This window comes from Nothobranchius furzeri, chromosome 14 (genome assembly GCF_043380555.1).
Source record: "Nothobranchius furzeri strain GRZ-AD chromosome 14, NfurGRZ-RIMD1, whole genome shotgun sequence".
Classification (NCBI taxonomy): domain Eukaryota; kingdom Metazoa; phylum Chordata; class Actinopteri; order Cyprinodontiformes; family Nothobranchiidae; genus Nothobranchius; species Nothobranchius furzeri.
In genome coordinates this window covers 43,233,933-43,261,484 of record NC_091754.1, presented here as the reverse complement: position 1 = coordinate 43,261,484, position 27,552 = coordinate 43,233,933, and the positions used below count along the sequence as shown (strand labels likewise).

The 27,552-nt window shown below is 42.9% G+C and overlaps 1 protein-coding gene across 1 annotated transcript in view; it reads left to right on the top strand.

Moving 5' to 3' along the window:
- The first annotated feature begins 1,010 nt into the window (after positions 1-1,010).
- The window catches only part of snx33 (sorting nexin 33), a 40,051-nt gene continuing 13,509 nt past the window's right edge, over positions 1,011-27,552 (top strand). Inside the window, exon 1 of the mRNA XM_054734146.2 lies at positions 1,011-2,624. Coding sequence (XP_054590121.1) covers positions 1,196-2,624 — 1,429 coding nt within the window. The 5' untranslated portion in view covers positions 1,011-1,195. The remainder of the gene's footprint in view (positions 2,625-27,552) is intronic.

Below are 27,552 nucleotides of genomic sequence, written 5' to 3'. Positions count from 1 at the left end.
TAATTCATGCAGCCCCTAGTGTGTGTGTGTGTGCAAGTGTATGTGTGTGTGTGTGTGCGTGTGTGCGTGTGTGTGTGTATGTATGTGTGTGTGTATGTGTGTGAGTGTGTGTGTGTATATGTGTGTGTATGTGCGTGTGTGTGTGTGTGTGTGTGAGTGTGTGTACATGTGTGTGAGTGTGCGTGTGTGTGTATGTGTGTATGTATATGTATGCGTGTGTGTGTGTACATGTGTGTTTGTATGTGTGTATATGTGTGTGTGTATGTGTGTATATGTGTGTGTGTATATGTGTGTGTGTATGTGCGTGTGTGTATGTGTGTGTGTGTATGTGTGTGTGTATATGTGTGTGTGTGTATGTGTGTGTATATGTGTGTGTGAGTGTGCGTGTGTATGTGTGTATGTATATGTATGCGTGTGTGTCTGTGTGTGTGTGTGTGTGTGTGTGTGTGTGTGTGTGTGTGTGTGTGTGTGTGTGTGTGTGTGTGCGTTAGACCCCGCTCGTCCTGCTCATAGGTCCTGCTGGCGGCGCCATTGTTCTGGTTTTGCTTCTTTTATGGAACATAAAGAAGAACTTCCCTTAAACGTCCGACCATCACGTCATGGAAAGACTTACTTTGTTGCGGCTCGTTGCGGGTTCTTTACCAGGAAAAGTGGCCGGTGATGAGAGCTGATTCCGGGGAAACATCGGAGTGTTTGTTTTCCACCGAGGATCGAGTGAAGACGCGCAGGAACCTTTTAACAAGGAAAACGCTGCAAGTTTGGGAACGAGGCTCGGATCGCCGATGCCATGACGCACCCGTCTGTTTTTCTCCTCTCCGGGTGTCGGTCCTGGGAATGTGTTTATCACGGATTGGACTCGGGTTCCTCGATGGGAAGCGTCTGATTAGTGAACGTCAGTGACCACCAGCAAACGTTTGGAGGATTCAAACCTCTCGTGCAGTTTTGGGTTTGAACGTGTAGTATTTTAATGTGAAAGTGGAAACATGGTTCCTTTGTGATAAAGAGCAAATATTTGTAGTTAGATCAACAGTTGGTGGCCTTGAAGCGCTGTTTCTCACTAGTGGTAAACTTCAACTGGATGTCTGGAACTCCTGTCCTGATAGCAGTCACATTTAAAAGTGCTGTAGGGCTGCCCCTAACCCGGGCAGCATGTGCATGTAGAAGTTAGTGGTGTAGAGCCTGTTGGAGTGTAAACATGTCTTTAAAGGCTGTGGCCGTTTACACCTTTCTAAGTGAAAACAAAGAAGAGATTAGCATCCAGGAGAATGAGGAGGTGGTGATCTTTGATGAGAACACGGTGGATGGCTGGTTCCAGGGGGAGAACAGCCGAGGGGAGAGGGGGCTCTTCCCAGCATCTTATGTGAAAATTATTCGCACTCGTTCAAACTCCAACATGACTGATTGTTCCATAAGCCCAGCAGGCTCTTTAGGAAATGACTCCTCCGATCTACCATCCACGCCAAACACTTCTTTTAATTCTGGGAAGATTTATGACGAGGATGATTACGATGACTGGGACGACTGGGACGACAGGTCTACTGTCGTGGATGATGCTGAGAACTTCAGGGGTCCCGGGGCTAATGGACATGCCTACCAGGCCCAAATGTCCAACAGTCCCAATATGCACTACAGGAACAAGTCAGTATCTGGACCAGACAGCATCTCCAGCTCCAGGAAGGGCAGCATGGTGGGCAGGAACCTGAACAGGTTCTCCAGCTTTGTCCGCTCAGGTGTAGAGGCATTTGTGCTGGGGGATGTGCCCATGATGGCTAAAATTGCTGAGTCATATACCATTGAGATGGGCACACTGGGGCCTCAGTGGAAGGACAGCCCTCAGCCGTTCACTTGTTCCATTGAAGACCCAACCAAACAGACAAAGTTCAAGGGCATCAAGACCTACATATCATATCGAGTCACGCCAAGCCACACAGGGCACCCTGTCTACAGACGGTACAAACATTTCGACTGGCTTTACAACCGTTTACTCCACAAGTTCACTGTGATCTCTGTGCCTCACCTCCCCGAGAAGCAGGCCACGGGCCGGTTTGAGGAGGACTTCATTGAGAAGCGTAAGAGGCGCCTAGTATTGTGGATGAACCACATGACCAGCCACCCAGTCCTCTCCCAGTATGAAGGCTTTGAGCATTTTCTGATGTGCACTGAAGATAAGCAGTGGAAACTGGGTAAAAGGCGGGCAGAGAAGGATGAGATGGTGGGTGCCCACTTCATGCTGACCCTTCAAGTCCCCACTGAGCACCAGGACCTGCAGGATGTTGAGGAGAGGGTGGACAACTTTAAAAGTTTTGCCAGGAAAATGGACGACAGTGTGTTGCAGCTCACAAATGTCGCCTCAGAGCTAGTGCGTAAGCACTTGGGTGGATTCAGGAAGGAGTTCCAGCGCTTGGGAAATTCCTTCCAGTCTATTAGCCAGGCGTTCACTCTGGACCCACCCTACAGGTCAGACACCCTCAACAACGCCATCTCCCATACTGGACGCACGTACGAAAACATCGGAGAGATGTTTGCAGAGCAACCAAAGTACGACCTCTTCCATATGCTGGATAAGCTGTCACTCTACCAAGGCCTGCTCGCAAACTTTCCTGACATCATTCATCTACAGAAAGGTAATGCTACAGTGTTGTCATGCATGTATGGCTTTTTTACAAAAACCTAATAAGGTGATTACTTTATTTATATATTATTTAGGTGAGTCTATCACAAGTCCTTACGTGGTTTTGACTTCTGTAGCTTGTCTGAAGAATATTTTTCCTGCATGCTGTGCTGTGTGTGTGGGTACATCCTCTCAGTAGGTCAAGACTCTGACACATGATGAGCTCTGTTGCATCAGTAGAAGATATGGTTTTGCTGGACAAGGAGGTTCTAGTTTAGTCTGACTTACATCATCTAACATAGATCATACTTTGTGGTTTGTGCTAGTGCCGCACAATAAATCGCAATATCACCACGCGCAATACGCATATTGCAACGAACAGAAAAAAGCGCAGTGAGTGGTCAGATCAAATGTTTACTACATATAATACTATTTTTTCAACCAAACAGAAGCATGAAGTATTTGATAAATCAAATAGAGCTCTTCACCCATTTGGCCAATTAGGTGGCTTCTCATACATTAGATGCCCACCCCCTATAGGCTGACAGCACTTGGATGGCTAGCAAACATTGCCCTGCTCTTTATGCTGATTCTGCGGTTCCCAGGATCCATTGATTGCCCTTTCCTGTTCATTTTCCTTTTCCTTTCCTCACAACTTTTGATAAAATTTTTTGCTTTTCCAATTATTTAAAGGGCAAGTCACCCCTAAATCTACTTTTTTGTTTATAAACGATATAAATGAGTGTCTAATCGTGCTGTAGACATGTGTAGTCAATCTTTTGTACATTTTTGCTGTGTTTGTCTTCTATTTCCAATTTTGGTTCTTATTTAAACACAGATAAAGTTTTTCTTTACCTTGCTGACGGTTTCGTTTGTGGCTGCAAACATCTTTAGGGCTGTCGCTGAACCGTCAGCAAGGTAAAGAAAAACCTTATCTGTGTTTAAAAAAGAACCAAAAATGGAAAGTGAAGGCAATAATTTGGCACTTTAGTGCATCTTAGTTAAAATTTAAACAATCTGCCTAAAACTGTCAGTGTTGCGCCGTCGTCAGGTAAAAACTCTGCACTGCATTTGAATTTAAATCTGCTATTGCTATTGGCTAAGAGGTACACTGTGACGTTAGCTGGTACATTATGATGTCACAGTGTCGTTGTGAGCCTCTGTGTTTGTTAGTGGCTCCGCCCTCTCGGTCTTGTAGTGGGAGTGGAGTAAGACTCTGGTAGGGGTGACTTGCTCTTTAAGATATTTTTAAGTCATATTTTTTTATTTATTTTTCTTTGCTCTTGAGTTAGGTATTTGTTTATTTATTGCAAGTCTTATTGTCATCGCAATATAAATCACTGTTATTGCACATCGCAGGTTTTCTTAATGTCGTGCAGCCCTAGCCTGGCAAGCCAGACTAAATAAATGTATTATTTAGTCTGGCCATGCTCCATTGACGGCTCTCGGTTGTGGGGCGGGATCTACCGTTGTCTTTCAAATGATCTCCGCATTCCACTGGACAATGAATGTGACATACTCTTGTTTCACTCTGTTGCATCATCCCACCCACCAGGCATATAGAGTGCCCTGATTGGCCCACAAAGTGGATAAAGTTCTGTGATTTGTTCACTAAGCAGATAGAGCACTATGATTGGCCCACCATTATGGACCAATCGCAGCTCTTTATGTGTTTGAAATAGGGCTGGGGGGTAAACGATTATTTTTAAAACGATTATTCTGACGATTATTTTATCGAATAGTCGACTATTCTAATGACTATTTAGAAAATTAATCTAATGATTATTTTTCTATTGCACAATTAACAAAAACCAGAAAATCTCAAATAAATTCCTCAAAAAAATTGATAAATTGTTACTGTAAGAGAATAAACACTACAGGCCTTCCATTTTTTTATAACACTGCGTTTATTGTGTTGCGGTTGGTTATGTTCTGGTGACATGTAGAACTTGGGAGTGCAGGCTGCTGCCTGAGAGGTGGTAGAAGATGGAGTGTCTCCATGCTGCTTTGTTTTGGTCACTTATGTGCGTGAGGCGAGTGGTCTTACGGGTTAAACCAAACTCAGGTGATATTTTACACTAAACCGAAAACCCACAACACTCTAAATGTAATAAAAGGGAGATCTACACCACAAAAAAGATGAACTCTAAACCAAAACGTAACAGCTTATCCCAACGCAAGAAGCTGTTAGCGAAGATGCTAACAGTAGCTTTACCAACGTTAAGTTCAAGTTACCAAGTTTAAATAAACCAAAAACACCCAGCAGCAAACAGACCAGCACGGAGGAGAGACTGCTACCACCAAAACAGCTCTCCTACTGTCTGAAAGAAGCTCCTTAATGAAGGGAGAAACGCTCCCGGTGATGTTCTACATCTGCGATAGACACGAAGCAGCGCATCTGACCCCGGAAGTTGTTGTCCGTTGCTGGGAGACGAAGGCGGGCAAAACAGGAAAATAATCTAGTAGTGGACGGACGTTGTTCCGGGCCTTCGGTATTTGGCGGAGATGTTAGTGAAGGCGGAGAAGAGGGCGAACTAGAGGAAAAACAGGCAGATTCCTCCTCTATTTACTAACTCCTGGGGATGCAACAAGTGGGCGCGGTGCGTCGACTTCCGGATCTGACGTCGACAAATTTTTAGAATCGAGCCATCGACTTCGTCGAGGCTTCGCTACAGCCCTAGTTTGAAACTCCTCTAGAGAGCTGTGATTGGCTAGCCAGAGTCCTGGTAGGAGCTGCTGAGGTTCCAATGGAGCATGCCTAGACCAAACTTTGCAAAGCAAGAATTTGGTCTAGTTCACTAGGCTAGTGCAGCCCTAGTTTGCACCTCACAGTTGTATGCGTTCATCCCTGTCATGCAGCACAAACATCACCTACACACACAAAAGCTGTAAAATCAGAAACAACAGTCTTTGTGAAGCTCGTGCCTGGGTAAAGTTATAAATAATTATTGTATTACTCACTTTAGGTTGCTTCTTGAGTGGCTCCAGTGCTGGTGAAGTAGATGAGTGTTCCACTGGCTGTTCTGAGCTCAGCAGAAGCTCTTGTAGATGTAGTGCTCTCCACGGCGTATGGTGATGAGCAGCATGCGGTCAAACAGGAAGAGCGTTCTCTCGTTTTTGGCCCGGTGGACTTTGAAAGTTCCTTCTAGAACCAGTTCTCCAGTGTGTTGCTGCCATCTTAAAATCATTCCTGTGATTCAGGCAACACTATTTTTTAAAAAATCATTACACTGCATCAGTTTTGGGTTGCATAGGGATGATTCTAGTTCGGTTAGTAAATAACCACTGAATTCCATGTGAATAACTGGAAACATAGAGGATGGGTGTTTAACACATAACATCGATAAACAAGTTAAGGCCTTAAATGAACTGATATTATTTAAATGCATGTAAACTGCCAAAAAATAAATAAATGGGAGTAAGGATAAAAGGTCTGCTGATCCCATTTGATGTGTTCCATGGATTTCACATATGATGTCAATGAATTTTAAAAACACATTTTGATGTCAAGAAAGTGCTTATTTTCAAACTGTGAGAAAAGTTATTTTCGGTGTGAAAAAACCATCAGATGACAAAGGTTTGTCTCACCAGTTTGACACAAAGAAAAGGAGATTAGTTTAGAAAGCTTCAAATACTTCTTCCATTCGAATTAATTTAATTAGTAAAAATGTGGACAGCATAAAATAAGTAAATGTACAATTCAGATAATTTCTTTACAGTAAGCATAATTAGCTCCTAGCTTAAGCCTGATTTATGCTTCTCCGTCTGCGTCAGTGCGGAGACACGCAACGCCATTATCCGTCCTTGCGTAGGGCTCCGGCAGGAACGCAAGTACATATGGAGTCGAGCCCACTTTTTTAAACATCCGTCGAACGAGACGGATTACGCAAGCTTGTGATTGGACAGGACGCCGCTGTTGTTTACAACGCCGCCATTGCAAAGAGAGCCGAGGATAACTAGCGGCAGACACAGAGAAGCTTGAAGAATACCTCGCGAAAAAACTCTAAAAATATGAATGTTTAATTCTCCCGTGACTGGAGGAGTGAAAAGATGCACAGCAAGCATTTTATTTGTGGACAGAAATGACAGAAAACGTGGGTTTAGAGGTGGGGAGCGCATGAAGCGGTGGGAGAATGAGAGACAAATATGTCCGTGTTAAAAGTCTCTTATAAACACAAAAAACACAATATAAACACACGATCTTGGACCGATACATGACAGGATACCACAGAACAGCGCTACGCCCTCTGTGGTCCTGCCGGGCAATTGCTTTGCAACACTCTCCAGGAGACGGAGAAGTAATAGAGCAAAACGCTTCCCTCAATCCGTGCGTGTCTGTCCCTTGTGGAGCTGACGGAGAAGCATAAACCAGGCTTTAGCCTACACGTGGAGATTAAACTGCGTCAATTCCTTTTCAACACAAGAAAATGTTCGTTTTGTTGTCAAATGTAACTCAAGGAGAAATCTGTGTACCCCCTGTAATGCTCTCACGGACCACTAGGGGTATGCATACCCCTGTTGGGAACCACTGCCCTAAACCATAATGGTGAACATTTTTTGTTTTCAGGTCATTTTAGAATTGTTTTAAGACCCCCACTCTTCAGAGAATATTCAGTGAGGAGGGAAACTCACAGTTACCTACGTAAATACTCATTCTCATAATATAAGTCACCTGTGTACGGAGGTCAAGGGTCACTGAGCTTACCAAACCAGTTTTGAGTTCCAGTAATTAGTTCTAAAGGTTTTGGAGTCAATAAAATGACAACAGTGTCCTAATTTATGCACCTGCCTAATTTACTTAAAACAATTATTGCACACTTTCTGCAAATCATATAAACTTAGTTTCACTTTTCACATATCGCTGTGTGTCAGAAGTTGAGCTACTTTTCTTTATACAATTTGGTCACTAAGCATCTCAGCTATTCAGATTATGTATTATTTAACAGCATGTTAGAGACAAGGGACAACAAAAAGTCTTCCTCAGATTAGCGGGGATAAATGAATGACCAAAAGTCTAACAAACGCCTAATCTTTATTTAACCTTTATTTATCCAGATGAGTCGGTTGAGAACGGATTCTCATTTACAACGACGATCTGGCCCAGAGGCAGCAGCAACAGACACACAGTTAGCTTTACATCAAAGGAAAATGGGTAAGATAAAAAAAATACTAGATAAAAATCTGATAAAACAATTAGACATAAAGACAATGGACTGTTCTCATTTACAATATGTACAATCAATCAAAACAGACTTAAAACAGTCTTTAAGTAGTCAGAAGTGCGTTGATCAGGAACTATTGATCACAGTGAATTATTGAAGGTAGATAATGGAATGTAGGTAGATTAGAATAGAATTGAATGGAATTGCCCTTTTTGTCGTTGTACAAGGTACAGCAAAATTGGAGTGCCTCTCCCTTTGGTGCAAATTGTAAAAGAAAACAGGAAAATAATACAGAATGAAATAACAGTAATATTTACAAATATATACACAATGTAGCAGCATTTTTGATGTAGCAGCATTATTTGGGTTCTGTGCAGGCGACTATAGTAAGCAGGTAGTTTTAGCTTTAGTGATTTTTGCAGCTCATTCCTGTCGTTTGGAAGCAGCAAACTGGAATGAGGAGCGGCCAAAGGAGGTGTGAGCTTTGGGAATAACCATAGAGATTAGGTTACTGGAATAGGGCTGCAACAACGAATCGATAAATTCGATGAAAATCGATTACTAAAAGCGTTGGCAACGAATTGCGTCATCGATTCGTTGTGTCGCACAACTCTTCCAAAAGCGCCCCCCCCTTCCTGCCCGCCGTTGCGCGCAGACCAGAGCAAGTCAGATCAGCGCGAGGGAGAGCCGCAGATCAGCGTGAGGGAGAGCCGGTACCGGCAGATCAGCGCGAGTGAGAGCCGGCAGATCAGCGCGAGGGAGAGCCGCAGATCAGCGTGAGGGAGAGCCGGTACCGGCAGATCAGCGCGAGTGAGAGCCGGCAGATCAGCGCGAGGGAGAGCCGCAGATCAGCGTGAGGGAGAGCCGGTACCGGCAGATCAGCGCGAGGGAGAGCCGACAGACTTGCGCTGCTGCGAACCGGTTCCGCATTGTCGCGCAGCGATCCAGGCAGCTGCTTCCAGCACACGGTCCATTCTCAAAGTGGCGCAACCAAAAAACTATAATTAGCACACGATCGTTCATGTCCGCACATATTCTCTATTTTCTGTCTTATTTGTGCCTGAAGCTCGTTACTGCGGAGCTCATCACCTCTGCTGTGGTGATGTCACCTCACGCAGCATCGAAAACGCGCTCTGCGCTTTTCGGTCAGGAGATCCCTTTGATCTGCTCAAAAGTAACTGATGAGGTGAAAAGGTAAGAATCCAGGCAACAGATTTTCTGGAGAATTAAGAGGAGATGCAGGAAGATGAGAGACAGACAGGACAGGAAAATAGTTAAATAAAAACAAGAAAACAAAACAAAGTGTTGAAAAGTCAAATGTAGATAGATTTATCTCCACTACACGTTTTTACCAGTAAAAAACAATAAGTTATACACATGTTATATTTATACATCTGATACAATTCAGATCACCTTCAAAACTCAGTCACACACCCAGGGCCGTTTCAAGACATTTTGGGGGCCAAGGCAAAATGCCCCCCCCCCCCCCCCCCCTAACTGGGCTCCCCAGAAGCCTCTGTGTAATTCATGCCCTCTCCAGGAGTGTTAGTTATATGGTGTTTATAAAAGCCCCTCAGACATTACTGACATGTTCTAATATTATCAGATGAAAAACTAAATTATCAGACATGCTGTCTCACCTGCTGCTTTTCTAAACCTGCTAAAAGTAACAAAACCATTTGAAAGCCACTATTTGTGGATTCTCTGAAAGTTTCCATGGAGTGTGTGACAACTTATTTTTTCATTGATCCTATCGTCTAATCTCACAGCTGAAACAAGCATCCTTAATCATCTGTGCACAGGAAGCTTACCGATGCTGTAGTAAAACAAAAGGTATAATAATTTATTATTAATAAAACCTTGTTGCAGCACTAAAGCAGAAAAATTAGATTTTGCATTAAATATGCAAAATATTTACATATGAATTGTTTTAGAGCCCTTTAATTGGCAGAATCTGATATTAATTTAGTTCTTACAAAAAATGGGTCCCAACATGGTTTGTGTGGCGTTGCCATAGTGTGACTTCATAGGCACAGATCCCCTGTCCTCTTGTTTGGAAATGGAAATATGGTCACCCTACATTAAACAAACTGTCCACCCGGGCTTTTGCGCTGCACAGAGACGCTTCGCTGCCTATGACTGAACGTCAGTTGAGAGTCAGTCTCATGCAGACTGACCAATGAAGAGAGGGCCTCAAGTTAAGACCCTCTCCTCATTGGTCAGTCCACACGAGGTGGGTCAAAGGTTACTCTGGGCGGGTTACGTGTTGTCAGGCATTCAAGTATTGAGTATATTTACTGCATATCACAGTAAAATATTCTGTATGTGACCACATTATGGTGATCCTTGGGTCGTGATGATGGAGCCCTTGAATATTGTTGCCCAGGGTACAACAAAGTGTTAATCTGGCCCTGGTTCCGCCGTCACATTCCCGCAGAAACTGGTTGATCACACCGGGGCCAGACTACTAGCATGTGGTTTTACAACCACAATGTCCTCAGAAGCAAAAACGCTTTTAAAAGGGAGGGAGGTGTCCTAACTGTTGCTGCAGGCGTGTTGTGTGAGAGTGCACTTATATACTGGTTAATATATTTTTGGGTTCAGTTGCTTTCATGTGGCCTAATGTGAGTCTATTTGGGATCATTGGAATGATCAGCAGCATTTCTTGATGTGACTTTATGGCAGTTGCCCAGGGCATCATCGCAAGGAGGATGGCATTCATTTACTTTTGTTTTATTTGGTATTTTTTCAGTCAGTTTTGGAAATAGTGATCAATTTTGATTAATTCACAGCCTATGTTTAATTACATTTAAAATAAATGTTAACAGATGAGATCAAACAAAACAGATGAGAATTGCCCTTAAGCTGTTTAACTTGGACCAAGCATTTTAGGTCACAGATAGATGTAGCTTAGGGTCTCTGTCTATACACCTTATAAGACAATTTAGGTGATGGCATGTTGTTTTTCTGCTATTGAACTGTTTTCTAATAATGTTGTGTTAAATAAAGTGAAGGAAGGAGAGAAATAACGTTTCCCTAGCAGTTTTTAAAAATTTCCCCATGTAATCCGATTAATCGATTAATCGTGTCGAGACCCCATCCGATTAATCGATTATCCAAATAATCGTTTGTTGCAGCCCTATACTGGAATGTAAATTGTGCTCTTTATGGCACGTATGTGATGTCATCCAGCCCTTTAAGTGTTGCAGAGACACATCCATGGCCAGTTGTAAAGTCGGACTGCATGAGGTAATAATGCTGCTGGATTCCAGATAGTGAGTCAGCTGTTTGTTGACTAACTTTTCTGTGACGTTACAAAGGCAAGGCAGGATAGAGATAGCTCTATAACAGCTTAGGTCTGAATGATCTCCCCTTTTAAAGAGTGAAGTAACTGATGCAAATTTCCAGTCCTGCGGAAATGCACCAGTTTGTATGGATACATTAAATACACTCACCTAAACGATTATTAGGAACGCCACACTAAAACGGTGTTTGACCCCCTTTCACCTTCAGAACTGCCTTAATTCTACATGGCAATGATTCAACAAGGTGCTGAAAGCATTCTTTAGAAATGTTGGCCCATATTGATAGTATAGCATCTTGCAGTTGATGGAGGTTTGTGGGATGCACATGCACTTATGTAATGATAATAGCGGGTAAATTGCTTTAAGTAAATTGCTTGAAAAGCTATTTATATTATTACCACTACTTGTGACCAATAGCTGTGATACTCTATATAAATAGAATATCCCCTGCTTGGTCTTAGGATGATTAATTAGAAGATCCTAGGATTCTTTTAATTATTAAGGGATTGTACACACTTTGCTTTGATTCAAGAAACAGTCAGGTTTATAAACAAAGAATTTATTTTACAAACACTTAAGACTTGACAAATTGTTTAAACTATTATTTACTGTGAGTGGATGCGAACTAAAGGATAGTCTGAAACCTATGTGTGAATATAATGTATTCAGAATCTCCGTTTCTCAGAGCTGAGTTCTGGATATAAAATAATTTGTTTTGCGTTAAACTATAAGTTGTTATTATCAAAACCACATGCAGACGCTATCTCGCTGTGCTCTTCCTCACCCGTTTGGAGACCCCGTTTGGATCCGAGATGTCCAGGAGCCGACGATTCCACTGCACCTGGTTCGTAGAGAAACCTCTATGCGACCAAATCAGTCCTCAGATGTCTCCGGGTCACAACGATAGATGAAACCGAGCGTCTTAAAATAACTCTGAAGGAGTTTTGAGTCAGCTTTGTTCTGCAGGAAACTATCTTGTTGTTTCAGCTTTGCAGGTGCAAAAAAGGTTTAAGGTTTTGACCACGTGTCAAAATCCTTGGTTAAGGAGATCTGCTAAAGATGGTCGGTCTGAAGCTTTTCCTTTTAAAAACTCGAACTGTTGGGCTGTTCGAAATGTTTTGTCTGAAGTTGAACTCTGGGAAAAACCAGAGTAAAACTAGTTTTAACGGATTGATGTTATCTTGAATAGCCAACCAGAAGTTGGCACGTTGAGGACGTTACCAAGCATCTCAGACCACACCCTCTTCGATGGAGACTCGGAATGTGGGCAAAAGGTTAACTTATGTGTCATGCGTTAACTTTACTTGTGAGTGCAAATGTTATGACCTCGTCAAGTAAACATACTAAAACAATCATTGAGCACAGATTAATGATCATTTCATTATTTATAATTATAAATGGCAATTTTTAATGATTATCTTTAATTATAAAATCTTCTTTCTTCTTCTTCTTGGAATAATGGAGTTTATTTTAAAAGAGATCCTCTGTGATGGACCTTGGAGGAGAAAATGTTTATTGTTTATCATTTATTATCTCTGCAGTCCAGCTGGTGTGAGGAAGTAGGCTCTGATTAAAGGGGCTATGTGCAGACTTTGAGACTCCTGTTAGGGGAAAAGATACTGTAGGATGTCATAGCCAGGGTAAGTTGACCTGGCTGTGCATTTGACCTGTGGGATGTCAAAATCAGGCCATTTCAGTGTTTCCCCTAGGAATTTTTCCAGCTGTGGTGAAGGTGGTGTTGGCGGGGGGGGGGGGGGGGGGGGGGATGGGGATTATGACACGTCTCACCTTTATGTTAATATTGTTTTGCCTGATGCACTCCACTTTGAACTGCACCAATCCAGCGACTGCTGCATTGTAATAACTAGTATTAAAGGTGAGTACACCAATATTTGCACAAGAATAATTTCTGTTTTAAACTCTCAGTGACACACTTTGCAGGGGGGATTTGGCATTTAATTTTTCTTGGCGTCTGGAAAAACATCTTCTTTTGCCCCCTTTATTTGACTTTCTGCCCCCTTTATTTTGGTCCAAGATGGGCTGGCCCTATTAAAAACGTTCTACACCCCTGCTTAGTAGACTTAATGAATTATTTTTAAGCCAGTATGACTGAAACACAAATTTACATATTTGGCATTATTGACCAATATCTTTGATTAAATTTATTTGTTAAGAACATCAAGATGCATTACAGTGAACATTATAATAAGCTGGGCGGACACTGCGACTTTTTCACTCGTAACACAGCTTCAGCTCAAACTGTACGACTTCAGCGTAGGGTAGATCTCACGAGTCATGTGCTCACTGTACGTCTGGTAGCAACACGTCGGCCCTATAAATATGTTAAAAATAGCAGTTTTTACTCAACACGTCAGACTTTTTAGTCTTGTTTTGCCTGTTGTCCTTTGGGAGTGCTGCAGGAGGACACACAGGGATTTATGGGGGTTGGATGAGGAAACGAAATAAAGTAAATCTGTGTTTTGTGATCAGTTTAATTTGACACGAACACAACAAACACGCTTTCTTGACAATCATTGTGAGTAAAAAAACGTGTAGAAATAAAAACGAACAACGTGTGTTATTAGGGAAATAGCGGGTGAGCGGTGTTGATGCACGATTGCGCATGCGCCGTGAGCGGTTCTGATACTTTTTTGGGTCGCAGCTGCTCGCTGCGCCGCTTCAACCCTCATGAGGAACGAGATAAATATCAAACACTCCAGAAGTCCGTGCGAGCTCACGATTGCTGATCGGTAGCTGGTCACGTGGTGTTAATCGCCTCTCGTAACCCCCTGTACACTACACGACGCTCAGCGCAAAACTCGCCCCGATCTTGTGGATTCTCGCACGAGTGGAAAATCTGCTCAAAAAAGTGAAAAAGTCGCACAGTGTCCGCCCGGCTTTACTGTCTGTGTGTGTGCGTTGATGCCTGGGCCGAGCTGACGGAGCTCCCGGCTGCAGTTTTGTGTGTAGGAAGGGGCGGGCGCTCTATCTGACTGGCCAATCACAGAGCGTGAAGAAAGTCAGTTACCCAATGAGGATTTCATTCAGCACGATTACAGATATTTACGAGATTTACACTCGTTTCTTGCTCGTATTCGTCAAAAAATACTTTATCCGTATGCTCATAGCTGTAACCACCCTGCCCTGCCTCCTCCTCCTTGCTACCTGCCGGCTGTGATCACAAGCAACAACACAGTAGTTCCCGCTGCTTCTTCGGGAAACGGTGCAAAAAAAAACATCAATAAAACTTGGGATGTTGTAGGCGTGGCGGTGGGATTTCAGCCGTGGCGGGCCACCACGGCTACGCCTATGTAAGGGAAACCCTGCATTTCGTGACGTCTCCCCCCTTTTACAAGGTCACGGTGGTCTGAAAGAAACCACCTGGCATTGTAACATCCCAGAGGCCCGAAGGACTCCGTTGAGGAATGGCAGATGTCATGTCCCAGTTGAAGGCAGAAGGAGTGAGGAAGCATCCCACATGCCGGTGAACAGTCACGGATCATGTCATTAAGAAGTGATTAAGTCAACAACCTGTAGATCATTGGTATATCCCCGTGACGGGAAGAATTTCCACTGCAATTGATCATTTGGAATTCCTTGAAGTGATTATTTCAAAAAGGATAAATGAGCTCTGTGTTCCCACACAGCGTAGTCCACAGGTAGGAGGAAGAAGAGTAGGGACCGGACCAGGCCCCAGGCGAACCGGAAAGCTCCCGCAACCACGGCAGGAACCACAGGACATCCAGACCCAAGCGAACCGGACCCTTTGGCAGCAGGCAGCCGAATCAGGCGATGGTGTAGAGAGGTCCTCCCAGGAAGTGAAGACCAATGGCGAAGCTCAGGAGAGGAGAAGAGAAGACAGGGCACTTCAATGTAGACACACACGGATAGACGTCTGATGCAAAATAACAAACAAAAATAAACCTAGCACTATATGTGCCCATATGTGCTATGTGAAGCGAATTATGTGAATAGAGTTCAGGTGTATGAAATGAAATGCAGTAAATTACGTGTACTGGAAAAAGTGTTGCAAAAAGAACAAAATGAATATTAAAGCTGCAAGCAGCGTCGTTCGGCCCTCGCAGCTCCGCGCCGCTCCGGTCTGGACGGCAGCCCGGGGCACCAGTGCACGTCTGACAGAACAGAAACGTCAACCACCCCGACACCAGAAACCGCGAATGGCCTCCTAGTCCGCACCTCACCCTGACTCAGCATCCCCTCTGAGCTCACCATTAAATTGAATATTAAGATTACGGCGTTACGCCAGAATTCGCCATGGCATCAAAGCCCCTCCCTTTCTGGAAAGCTATCAGATCTGAATGGTCAATACAGCATCATGAAGACAGTGCATGACCTTTGTTTCATGTTGACTAAATTAGAGGGGACAAATATGGGCAGTTCACCATAAAACAATAGGCTTCCTGTAGTCAGGGGGCGGGGCTTAGGTGATGTCAGCTGTCCACATTGTCATTGTTTACAGATATGGTCAATGATCACACAGACAAAGTTCGAAAAAGATCTGATCATGCACATGGGAGTTATTAAGTCAAGTAAAGTAATGGCGAAAGGTCAAAGTTTGAGGCTTAGCCACGCCCACATCTTTCAACTTTTGAAAAATCCGACGGTTGAATTTTTTCCCCTATGTCTTAAGAGTATATAGCAGAAGTTTGAAGGCGATTGGTGAAAAGGGCGACGGAGCATCACTCTCCAAACAACGTGTGCGAAAACCACTAAATCGCGTACTTGGACCAAAATGGCCGACTTCCTGTGCAATGTTGTGCTTGGCTCCAAGAGACTTTTTTGTAGGTCCTGAGACACCACATTAGTGTACCAAATTTCGTAATCCTCAGTCAAAGCATGGCTTGGGGCTGATAGTTTAAATGGTCCTAGAGGCGCTATTTAAGACAATAGGCCACGCCCACAAACTTCAGCTATGGATATCTCTTGGGGCTCAGGCTAGGATCACTTACAAGAAGTTTCGTAGCGCTATCACAATAACTGAAGAAATGAGAGGCAAACGTATTTCCATGGCGTGATGGCGATTTTCACCATGCTGCCAAAGCCCCGCCTTTACTCGAAACCTGCCAGTACTGGATACCAAGTGACCTCAAGTTGTCTACTGCTATTTGCCAGAGATTATGGGTGATTGGGTAAAAGGAGTCCAATAGGAAGCTGTGGAAAAAAAGAGTGGCGTGGCGAAAGGTCAAAGTTTGAGGCTTAGCCACGCCCACACCTTTCAACTTTTGAAAAATCCGACGGTTGAATTTTTTCCCCTACGTCTTAAGAGTACATGGCAGAAGTTTGAAGGCGATTGGTGAAAAGGGCGACGGAGCATCACTCTCCAAACAACGTGTGCGAAAACCACTAATTCGAGTACTTGGACCAAAATGGCCGACTTCCTGTGCGACTTTGTTCTTGGCTCCAAGAGACTTTTTTGTAGGTCCTGAGACACCACATTAGTGTACCAAATTTCGTAATCCTCAGTCAAAGCATGGCTTGGGGCTGACAGTTTTAATGGCTCTAGGGGGCGCTATTTAAGAAAATAGGCCACGCCCACAAACTTCATCTGTCTATTTCTCTTGGGGCTCAGACTAGGATCACTCACCAGAAGTTTCGTAGCGATATCACGAAAACTGAAGAAATGAGAGGCAAATGTATTTCCTTGGCGTGATGGCGATTTTCGCCATGCTCCCAAAGCCCCGCCTTTTTTCGAAACCTAACTGTACTGGATACCAAGTGACCTCAACTTGTCTACTGCTATTTGCCAGAGATTCCTATTGATTGGGTAAAAGGAGTCCAATAGGGAGATGTGAAAAAAAGAGTGGCGTGGCGAAAGGTCAAAGTTTGAGGCTTAGCCACGCCCACACCTTTCAACTTTTGAAAAATCCGACGGTTGAATTTTTTCCCCTTCGTCTTAAGAGTATATAGCAGAAGTGTGAAAGTGATTGGTGAAAAGAGCAACGGAGCATCACTCTCCAAACAACGTGTGCGAAAACCACTAAATTGCGTACTTGGACCAAAATGGCCGACTTCCTGTGCGACTTTGCGCTTGGCTCCAAGAGACTTTTTTGTAGGTCCTGAGACACCACATTAGTGTACCAAATTTCGTAATCCTCAGTCAAAGCGTAGCTTGGGGCTATTAGTTTAAATGGTCCTAGGGGGCGCTATTTAAGAAAATAGGCCACGCCCACAAATTTCAGATGTCTATGTCGCTTGGGGGTCAGACTAGGATCACGCACCAGAAGTTTCGTAGCGATATCACGATAACTGAAGAAATGAGAGGCAAACATACTTCCATGGCGTGATGGCGATTTTCGCCATGCTCCTGAAGCCCCGCCTTTTTTTGAAACCTGACAGTACTGGATACCAAGTGACCTCAAGTTGTCTACTGCTGTTTGCCAGAGATTCCTGCTGATTGGGTAAAAGGAGTCCAGTAGGGAGCTGTGAAAAAATGAGTGGCGTGGCGACAGGTCAAAGTTTGAGGCTTAGCCACGCCCACACCGTTAAACTTTTGAAAAATCCGACGGTTGAATTTTTTCCTCTTTGTCTTAAGAGTATATAGCAGACGTTTCAAGGAGATTGGTGAAAAGGGCGACGGAGCATCACTCTCCAAACAAGGTGTGCGAAAACCAGTAAATCGCGTACTTGGACCAAAATGGCCGACTTCCTGTGCGACTTTGCACTTGGGTCCAAGAGACTTTTGTGTAGGTCCTGAGACACCACATTAGTGTACCAAATTTCGTAATCCTCAGTCAAAGCATGGCTTGGGGCTGACAGTTTTAATGGTCCTAGGGGGCGCTATTTCAGAAAATAGGCCACGCCCACCGGATGTTCACATCAGATCTTTTGGGGGGCCAGACTAGGATCACTCACAAGAAGTTTCGTGATGATATCTTTAGAAATGACGAAATGGGAGGCAAACGTAAGGCCACGGCGGTACGCCTGACTTCGCCGCGCCGCCACAGCCCCGCCCTCTGCCGAAAACTCACATAATGTGACGCCAAGCAACCCCCACTTGTCTTGAGTTACCAGCTACAAATTTGTGGTGATTTAGTGAAATGGGGCAATTTGGGACCTTTCACAGTAAAACTTAACCTTTTTGGTCCTGAGGGGGCGGGGCTTGTGTGATGTCATCATGCGACCATTCAGTTTACTTTGTGAGGTGATGACGAATGACCACAGAAAGTTTGGTAACTCTATTCCATTCAGTTATGAAGTTATAGCAATTTAAAAAATTTTGGCGAGTAGTCAAACTTCGAGGCCTGGCCCCGCCCCTTCAGTATTTACGAAAAGTCAATTTTATTGTCTCATTTTGTTCGCCCATCTCTTCTGAGCAATTTTACACAATTTTTGAGATGATCGTGCAAAAAATGATCAAGCAATCCAATCAGAAACGGACCCTAAAAACGGCCAAAACTGCAAAAAATCGCCATTTCAACCCAAAATGGCCGACTTCCTGTTTGATATTGACCATGCTTGCAAGAGACTTTTCTGTGCGGACTATTGAGTACTATAAGTGTACCAAATTTCATAACGGTACGATAAACTAAGCTTTATGGAGAGGGTTTTTTTTCATTTTCTAGGGGGCGCTGTTCAGCCATTTTCTTTGCGATTTTTTTGGGACCTTTAAAATATCAAATTTTTCACCAGGCCTGACAAGTGTGCAAAATATTGTGAGTTTTGGGGTATGTTAAGATCCCCAAAAAGCCATTCAAAGCGGCACCGGAATAATAAATAAAAAAAATAATAATAAACGGAGCAAAAACAAGAGGCCTTCGCAGCGCTTTCGCTGCTCGGGCCTAATAAACCTATAATATTTGAGGGAAATCAACTCTCTTGAGCAAAAATGATATCAAAACAGAAGGGCAAAATAATCTGTAGCCCATAACTGGTAAAAATCAAAATAAAATTGATTATAATAGGAATGACAAAATAAATCAGCTGCAGTAAAATAATGCAGAAATGTATATCTATGAATATTGTTCTAACAGAAATAATAATATAATTATTAGTAATGTAAAGAAGAAACACAAAAAATGTAAATCAGTGTTGTTAGTAATCAAACCTATATGTGAAAATACCCCATAAGGAATTATAGATTAGTAGATTTAAAAAATGGAATTTGGATTAACATAACAGTTTGTGGAATACTCCCTTTTACTGTTAGGACTTAACCATTACAGGACTCCAGGAACCCACAGCTTGACCATCCCAAGTCACTCCAAGTCTGCACGTCATGTATAGACAGGAAATACAACCATGCACACACACAACACAAACAAACTTGTGTAACCTGAAACAGAACTATGGGACAGGCGACGGAAAATTCACCCCCCTTTTGGTTCGATGAGAGTTGGATTATCAGTCTTGGGTTGTAATATCATCCAGATTAGTGGAACCCTTGTGCAGTTTGATTTGGTTCCTGTGGACCCACTTACAGTGGTGTGAAAAACTATTTGCCTCCTTCCTGATTTCTTATTCTTTTGCATGTTTGTCACACAAAATGGTTCTGATCATCAAACACATTTAACCATTAGTCAAAGATAACACAAGTAAACACAAAATGCAGTTTTGAAATGATGGTTTTTATTATTTAGGGAGAGAACAAAATCCAATTGTAGCTAATCCATCACACTACAAAGCCTAGAAGGAGCTCTATGAGATACAGAAAATTTACCATTCAGAATGACAGAATCCTGAAACGGCTCAGTCTAGGAGGTACTGCTGAAATTACTATATGTGAGACCAGAAAACTATAACAACTGAACCCTTCCGCTGTCCTTTCAGGTGACCCCTCCTGAGAGAATGAAAATTTGAAAAACTACACAAGGTGTCCATTGGACTCCGTTAGGAATGCGGTAGGGCTAGTTGACGGGACAAGGGAGTGTTGGAGCACCACCATCACAGGCAGGTAGAGGAAGGGACAAACAGGTGAGGGTCTGAGCCGTGGGGAGGTTGGGTACTGGGACCTGTGTTATGCTACTTTACACCTTCAAGAGCAATGAAAGGGAGAACATGAATAAATATTACTGTTGGCACTATCAAAATGGCATTCTTATTGAAAACTTAGTTTTTTTTGTGAACCATGTTTACTCCCTCAATATGCAGCTGTTGAACAATGCATATTCCCATGACGGAGCAGGTAGGCGGAGCCTCGACAGGCAGGGTAACTTTTCTCTGCATAACACCTGTTGAATGCTCAGTTTGCACATATTACAAGTGTCTGCAGCTCTGCCTTTGCTGTCCGGTTTAAAATACCACCAAGCTGCAGATATTTTAGCTCCTTAGGAGACGCGTTAGCTCTGTGTTAGCAGGCTTGCTAACAGCAGCACTTGGTGTCTGAGTCCTTGCCTGCTGTAAACTGTGACATTATTGTGTTGTTTTCATATAAGAAACAAATATTTTTGATGTAGAGGGACTTGCTGAAATTAAAACTAAGCCATTTTTATTCAATTTGAAAATCTCAGGATGAATTTAAAAAGTCATGTTTGTTGTTTTACATCCGATCCTTTCAAAAACACGTGACCGGGCCTGATTACTGGTCAAATGATTGGATTGGAGCATCCCTACAAAGAACCAAACAATTTGCAGAGGTTTTAGACATGGTCGGGACAGAGGAGAGGTTACGTCAGAAATAGATAAAAATAGAATATGATAAATTCTAGAGTAACGGGTTGTCATTTACATTTTACATTTAAACCTCACACTGTCCTAATGGTTGTGACCCTGCGAGGAAAGTTGACCATTGAACAGGGTTGATGGTTTATTACCTGAGGTCCATGTGACAGGGGTGAGGTGGTGCACACTCCTCACCCCTGCCACATGGACCCAAGGGATAAACCATCAACCCTGTTCAATGGTCAACTTTCCTCGCAGGTTCACACAAGGGCTGAAACGATTCCTTGAGTACCTTGAATAATTCGAGTGCAAAAAAGCCTCAAGTCAAATTCTCTGCCTCGAGGCTTGGTTTAATTCATGTTTAATTAATTCATGGCTTTGCAATTGCCCGGAGTCATGTTTCACCCAGACCGAAATAAGTGACGCACATGCACACTGCACTGAATGCACACGTGAGTAGCGATTGTAACTTAACTTTCTCTTAAGCCATGGCGGACAACGTGGACCCCGGTGGAGTGCGAAAAAAGAGAAAATGTCAAAGGTGTGGGACCTTTCTTCACGTCGCAAGGCGGAAAACGTAGTCCAGTGTAAATACAGTAAAATGCATTTAGCCTACCACAACACCGTGTAGCACTTCATACTCAGTGTAGAATTCATTTGCTTATCTGGGACCTTAATCAACACCCTGGATGGAGACTTGTTTACCTTTTACTTTTACTTATAACGTATAGATATATATGTATGTGTATATATATATATATATATATATATATATATATATATATATATCAAGCCCTTATCAGATGTGTCTTCAACATCAATAAATCCTCAAAATGTTCTGCAGTAGATACCGATAGTTTGCAATCGACAATCCTCAAAACGATAGAAAGTTGTTCCTAATGGCAGACTTCAGGAGTGCAATCCATAATAGTAGCATAGTATTTTGCTCTGTGTACTCTTCTCACAATCACTTCAAGTACCTTGTTTCAAATTACAGTAATTATTTCCTTTTGAATGGTTTCACTTAAATAATGCACTTTTGTCTCTCAGTTTTGTCAGGGGAGCTTCCAGAAAAATTTGATAGGGGTGGTCAGATGGGGCCAAAGAAATTTTTGGGGTGGCACACCAAATCGGTCCTTGTGGTAACTCTGGTTCAATTTAGTCTGTGGTGATGTGCTTTATTGTACCTTTATTCATTTTTATTAAAATAACAGTATGTATCCAAAACGTTTAACTTAAATTTTACAAACGCAACATTTCAGAAAAATACATTTCACTTATTTAAAATGTTATCCCAAATTAAATTAATTTTTTTTTTTGGTTAATTCACCTGTTGCTGTGTTCACAAAATAAATAAATAAATCACTGGGGCGACAGTGGCACAGGAGTTAAGTGCTCGCCCCGTAATTGGAAGGTTGCAGGTTCGAGCCCCACTCAGTCTGTCGCTGTCGTTGTGTCCTTGGGCAAGACACTTAACCCACGTTGCCTGCTGGTGGTGGTCGGAGGGACCAGTGGCGCCAGTGCTCGGCAGCCTCGCCTCTGTCAGTGCGCCCCAGGGCAGCTGTGGCTACATTGTAGCTCATCCCCACCAGTGTGTGAATGTGTGTGTGAATGGGTGAATGACTGATTGTGTTGTAAAGCGCCTTGAGGGGTTTCAGGACTCTAGAAGGCGCTGTATCAAATTCAGATCATTTACCATTTCATTTACCATAAATAAACAAATAAAAACTGTGGTGATAAAAACTTTTTTATAATTGTGTCATGGATTTTATCAGTATGTTTATCAATAACCCATCACCTATAGTCGGAGAGAAAAAGGAGACGATGACCAACAAGTCAAACAGTTATAACTGTGGCAAGATGCACCGAACATCCAGTTAGAGTTTATTTACAGAGAGGGGGAGAGAGAGAGAGAGAGATTGTGTGTGTGTGTGTGTGTGTGTGTGTGTGTGTGTGTGTGTGTGTGTGTGTGTGTGTGTGTGTGTGTGTGTGTGTGTGTGTGTGTGTGTGTGTGTGTGTGTGTGTGTGTGTGTGTGTGTGTGTGTGTGTGTGTTGGACTCCGCTGTGGCATGTGGGTGTCTCTGAATGAGTGAGCATGATCAAAGAGGTGAATGAGTGAGCATGATCAAAGAGGCATAGAGCAATACATTTACAATCAGCTGATTGAGTCAATTATCAAGAATTAATAAACATACATTTTCCATAAAAAAAGGTGAGCAGCAGAAACTTATATGTGTTAAAATTCTGATTATTTATTTACTCATTAATTGTAATATTTTGTTTTGTTTTACAATTATGTCTTAAATAAGATCAGTATATGGTTTGAACATTAAATGATATGTTAACACTGGCTTTTCCTGGGGGGGGGGGGGGGGGGCAGCAATTTTCTAGGGGTGGCCACCCTTTGGGGGCACCCTTGGGTAGGGCTGCTCGATTATGGCAAAAATAATAATCACGATTTTTGTGACTGAAATTGAGATCACGATTATTTAGGACGATTTTTCAATTTATGATGATTTTATTTGTTTTTATTCAGTCATAAAATTGCTCAGGGCACAATTAGGACAAAAATAAGAAACAAGATGATCACTAAAAGAACTCCTGATTCCCAGTATAAAAAGACCAATATACTTATAGCTCATAGTTTATGACCCAAGGGCTATAGACCTTGGTTTAACTCATTTAAGTCTAACCAGTACAGAACCAAATACCAATATCTTGCAAATACTGACAGCAAGAATTATACAGTGGCATTTATAACAAATAAATGCAAATAAATTGATGTTCACAAAATGTTGCATAACATTTATTGAGTCGTGTCAAGGTGCTGTAGGAGCACCGTGTCCTCAGAGAGGTTAGTTATTAGTTATCAGCGTGAGGAACTTATTTCTACCTTATTTATAAACTATTTATTTACAGGCCCATCAGTTAATGTAATAATTGTCCCAACCACAGCTGCACCCCCCAACCCGGTCTCACAGCAATCGGGCAAGCTGCACGTGTGTTTAGCACGCTGCACGCGCACATTTAGCTGTTTTTAGCTGCTCAGGAGTCCGCAGGTACGGTGTGTGTGTCACTCACTCTGGTTAATCCAACAGGGAGCCGGCTCCGAGAGCTGTCTTTAGCGACCGACACATCACTGCATCATTCCCTTTCCTAATGTTGTGAAGAACGGTCCGGAGTGCAGGCGGAGTGTTTAGCTAACCTGCAGGAAATGTCGACGACAGTTATCCAGAAAGTAGCTAAGGGTTACCAGAGATGTTTCTGAGATGTTCGCTAGGTACTTTTAGGATTAAAAAGTCAAGAAGGGGGTCTGAAAAGCTGCTAGAAATAGCGTCAAAGTCGCTAAGTTGGCAACACTGTGGAGCAGCGCTTCATTTGTAACTCAGGGCAGCGCAAGCGGGAGGAGCAAATAATCGGCTTGTTTTGTTTTTTATAATCGTTCAAAACTCAGATCGTAATCGTGATTAAAATTCGATTAATTGAGCAGCCCTACCCTTGGGTTTTGTATCCTTCTTATATGTTCGCTCATAACGGAATCAAACTGCCATCAGTTCAACTTGTGCCAGAAAATTCCCATTGTGAGGGTCCTACAACTCACTTGCTGTGCCTCTAAAAGCTTGGTTCCGATCTGCCAAGTAAAAAATCATGGCAATCAGTCTTCTTATTAAACCTTTCCAATACTCAGTCTCGATGTGCAATAAGTCCTTTTCTTTTTGATTTATAGTTGTCTTGGTTTGCAGTCTCCTTTTTAGCTCATGCCACTCTGTCATATTGTCGCGATGGCCCTTTGAACGTTCGTGCTCTTTTAAGTGACAAGTTAGGTTCTTCCATGTACGAGAAACACAGCTGCTCAGGGTATTGTCACGCTGCCCAAAACAGTGCAAGGGAAACAGACCGCTGAGTCTGTACTCATGGACTACACCAACCATGATCAAATCATTTCCATGTTGTTGTTTTTTGTAATGTTCTTTTGTGACTCTTCGAGGTGGATTGTCTCAATTGTGAGGGAAGTCAATATCTGTGACATGCACTGGCCCTTTTGCCACAAATTGACTGTGTTAGAAGTCTTGGCAACTGTGCTGGATCATCAGTCAAAATTACTGTGCTTGTAGTACCTAGTGCAGACTCAGTTTGTGGTAATATTGATGCCATATTGCAGGAGGTAATATAATCCGAGTATACTTCTTTTTCATTGTCTTAAGTTCCTCATGAGTGACCGCAGGAGTCGACAGTACACCTGGGAAAATACACTGCTCACATACAAGTGCAACAATAAATAAAACCGCATCACTGTTAAGTCTCCTTCAGACAGGCCATGAAAAACGGGAATGTTCCGGACTCTGTCCGTAAGAACTTTGTGTCTGAATACAAACATCCGGATAACGTTTTCCGTAATTTAACCGGACGAAGCCCTAGTAACAGGTCCGGACTTGTTACGGACAAGGTGGCTGCTTCAGACTGGTGAGGTCGAGTTCCGGACAGGGAGGAGGAGGGGACCGGGGGACGCTGTGCGCACCTAGATAGCCCGCTGCTGTAGCATGCGGCGAACCATGGCAGCTCGCCTCCTACGTCCCATCTAGATGCGCGATGGAGCGCTTCACACAGCTTCAGTGATTCCTTTAACCATTGAGCTTCATCATCCAGGTCTCTAATGCATCTTCGTGTGCGCAGAATTATGCTTAACATAAGTCTGAACCCCCCCCCCCCAGACATCTGGAACTTTTCCCTGCTGTGTGAAGGCAGCCGAAAGGACAAGTTCTGGTACAAAAGTGGTGTGTCTGAAAACACAGTTGCGGTTAAAAACCGGATTGAATTGTCCACACATATTCCAGAATATGCCCTGAAAAGGGCTTTAGAAAACCTCCCACTCCATGCATAAAGCTGTTTTGGAGCTGGAGCCTGGGGTCCCTCAATGCCTTAAACCGGCCCTGCATAGGTGCATGAATAATGTTATTATAGGTCCTTCCTCCCAGCAGCTGTTTGACTCAACAACCACCACTGCTCCCAACAAAACCAGAAAGTTGTTCCTGCATTCCTGGAGCTTTTGTGACTTTACATTTCTCTGGTTATTCTACTTGCACTCATTCATCTCATTTACAATTTTCATAGGTCACTTGGAGTCTTTTCAAAACACCTAAATTACCCCATTTAGGGACGGATATGTAATTTTCTATACTATTCTACCCTGATAAGTTGCTGACACCTGAGACAGCAGAGCTGGCTCCTGAACAATCAAGCTCCTCCACCACTAGCATGTCAAAGCTCCCTACTCCTCCTCCCCTTCTGCTTTCCATCAAACTTGATTTCACATGCTGGTGAAGGTTCTCATTCATCCAGATCAGGAAAATCCAGAAGGGTTTCAATGAAGGCAACTTGACTTCTCTTGTTTCGTGAAGACATCTATTGTTGCTCAACTAGCTGAAACCACCTATAAATGCCCCTGCTCCCTACCCTCTGAGGAGTCGTTGGTGTCACAGAAACTTTCCCTATTGCTTGTGGAGAGAGATACAAACAAACAGTTCAACTAAGGCCGGATTAACCAAATAAGCAACTGGGCAATTGCCCAGGGCCCACGAACTCTAAAGGGCCCAGGGCAGCAAGGGCACGAGCAAAATACTGTATCCTTAATCTCCCGCTTTATATTAAACTAGTGTGACCATACGTCCTGTTTTCCCCGGACATGTCCACTTTTCACTCTCTGTCCGAGGCGTCCGGGGGGGTTCTTGTATTGATGAAAATGTCCGGTTTTTCATCCAGGAGCAGAAATCGAATTATGGCAGAGCCGGACCTATATTACATCATTTATGGACTCTTCTGAGCGGCAGAGCGATGATCGTTGTTGTGCAGCGCTCCAGGCAGCTGCTTCCAGCGCACAGTCCATTCTCAAAGTGGCGCTACCAAAAAGCTATAATTAACACACGATCGTTCATGTCCGCACATGTTCTCTACTTTCTGTCCTATATGTGCCTGAAGCACTCTGCTACTGCGGGGCTCATCACCTGTGCTGTGGTGATTTCACCTCACTGACGCGGCATCGAAACGCGCTCTCCGATTTGCGGACAGGAGATCCCTTTGATCTGCTCAAAAGTAACTGATGAGAATCCAGGCAGCAGTTTTTCTGGAGAGTTTAGAGGAGATGCAGGAGGATGAGAGACAGACAGAACAGGAAAATAGTTCAATAAAAACAAGAAAACAAAACAAAGTGTTGAAAAGTCAAATGTAGGTAGATTTATCACCACTACACGTTTTTACCTGTATAAAGCAATAAGTTATACACGTGTAATATTTATACATTTGATACAATTCAGATCACATTCAAAACTCAGTCACACACCCAGGGCCGTTTCAAGACATTTTGGGGGCCAAGGCAAAACAGAACACCCCCCACCCCATAATTGGGCTCCCCAGAAGCCTCTGTGTAATTCATACCCTGTCTAAGAGTATTAGTTATACAGTGTTTATAAAAGCCCCTCAGACATCACTGACATGTTCTAATATTATCAGATGAAAAACTAAATTATCAGACATGCTGTCTCATCTGCTGCTTTTCTAAACTTGCAAAACGTAACAAAACCATTTGAAAGCCACTATTTGTGGATTCTCTGAAAGTTTCCATGGAGTGTGTGACAACTTATTTTATCATTGATCGTCTAATCTCACAGCTGAAACATGCATAATTAATAATCTGTGCACAGGAAGTTTACCGACGCTGTAGTAAAACAAAATGTATAATAATTTATTATTTATTAAATAATATATATTTATTAATAATAAATAATAATAATAAATAATTATATTTATTAAACCTTGTTGCAGCACTAAAGCAGAAAAATGAGATTTTGCAATAAATATG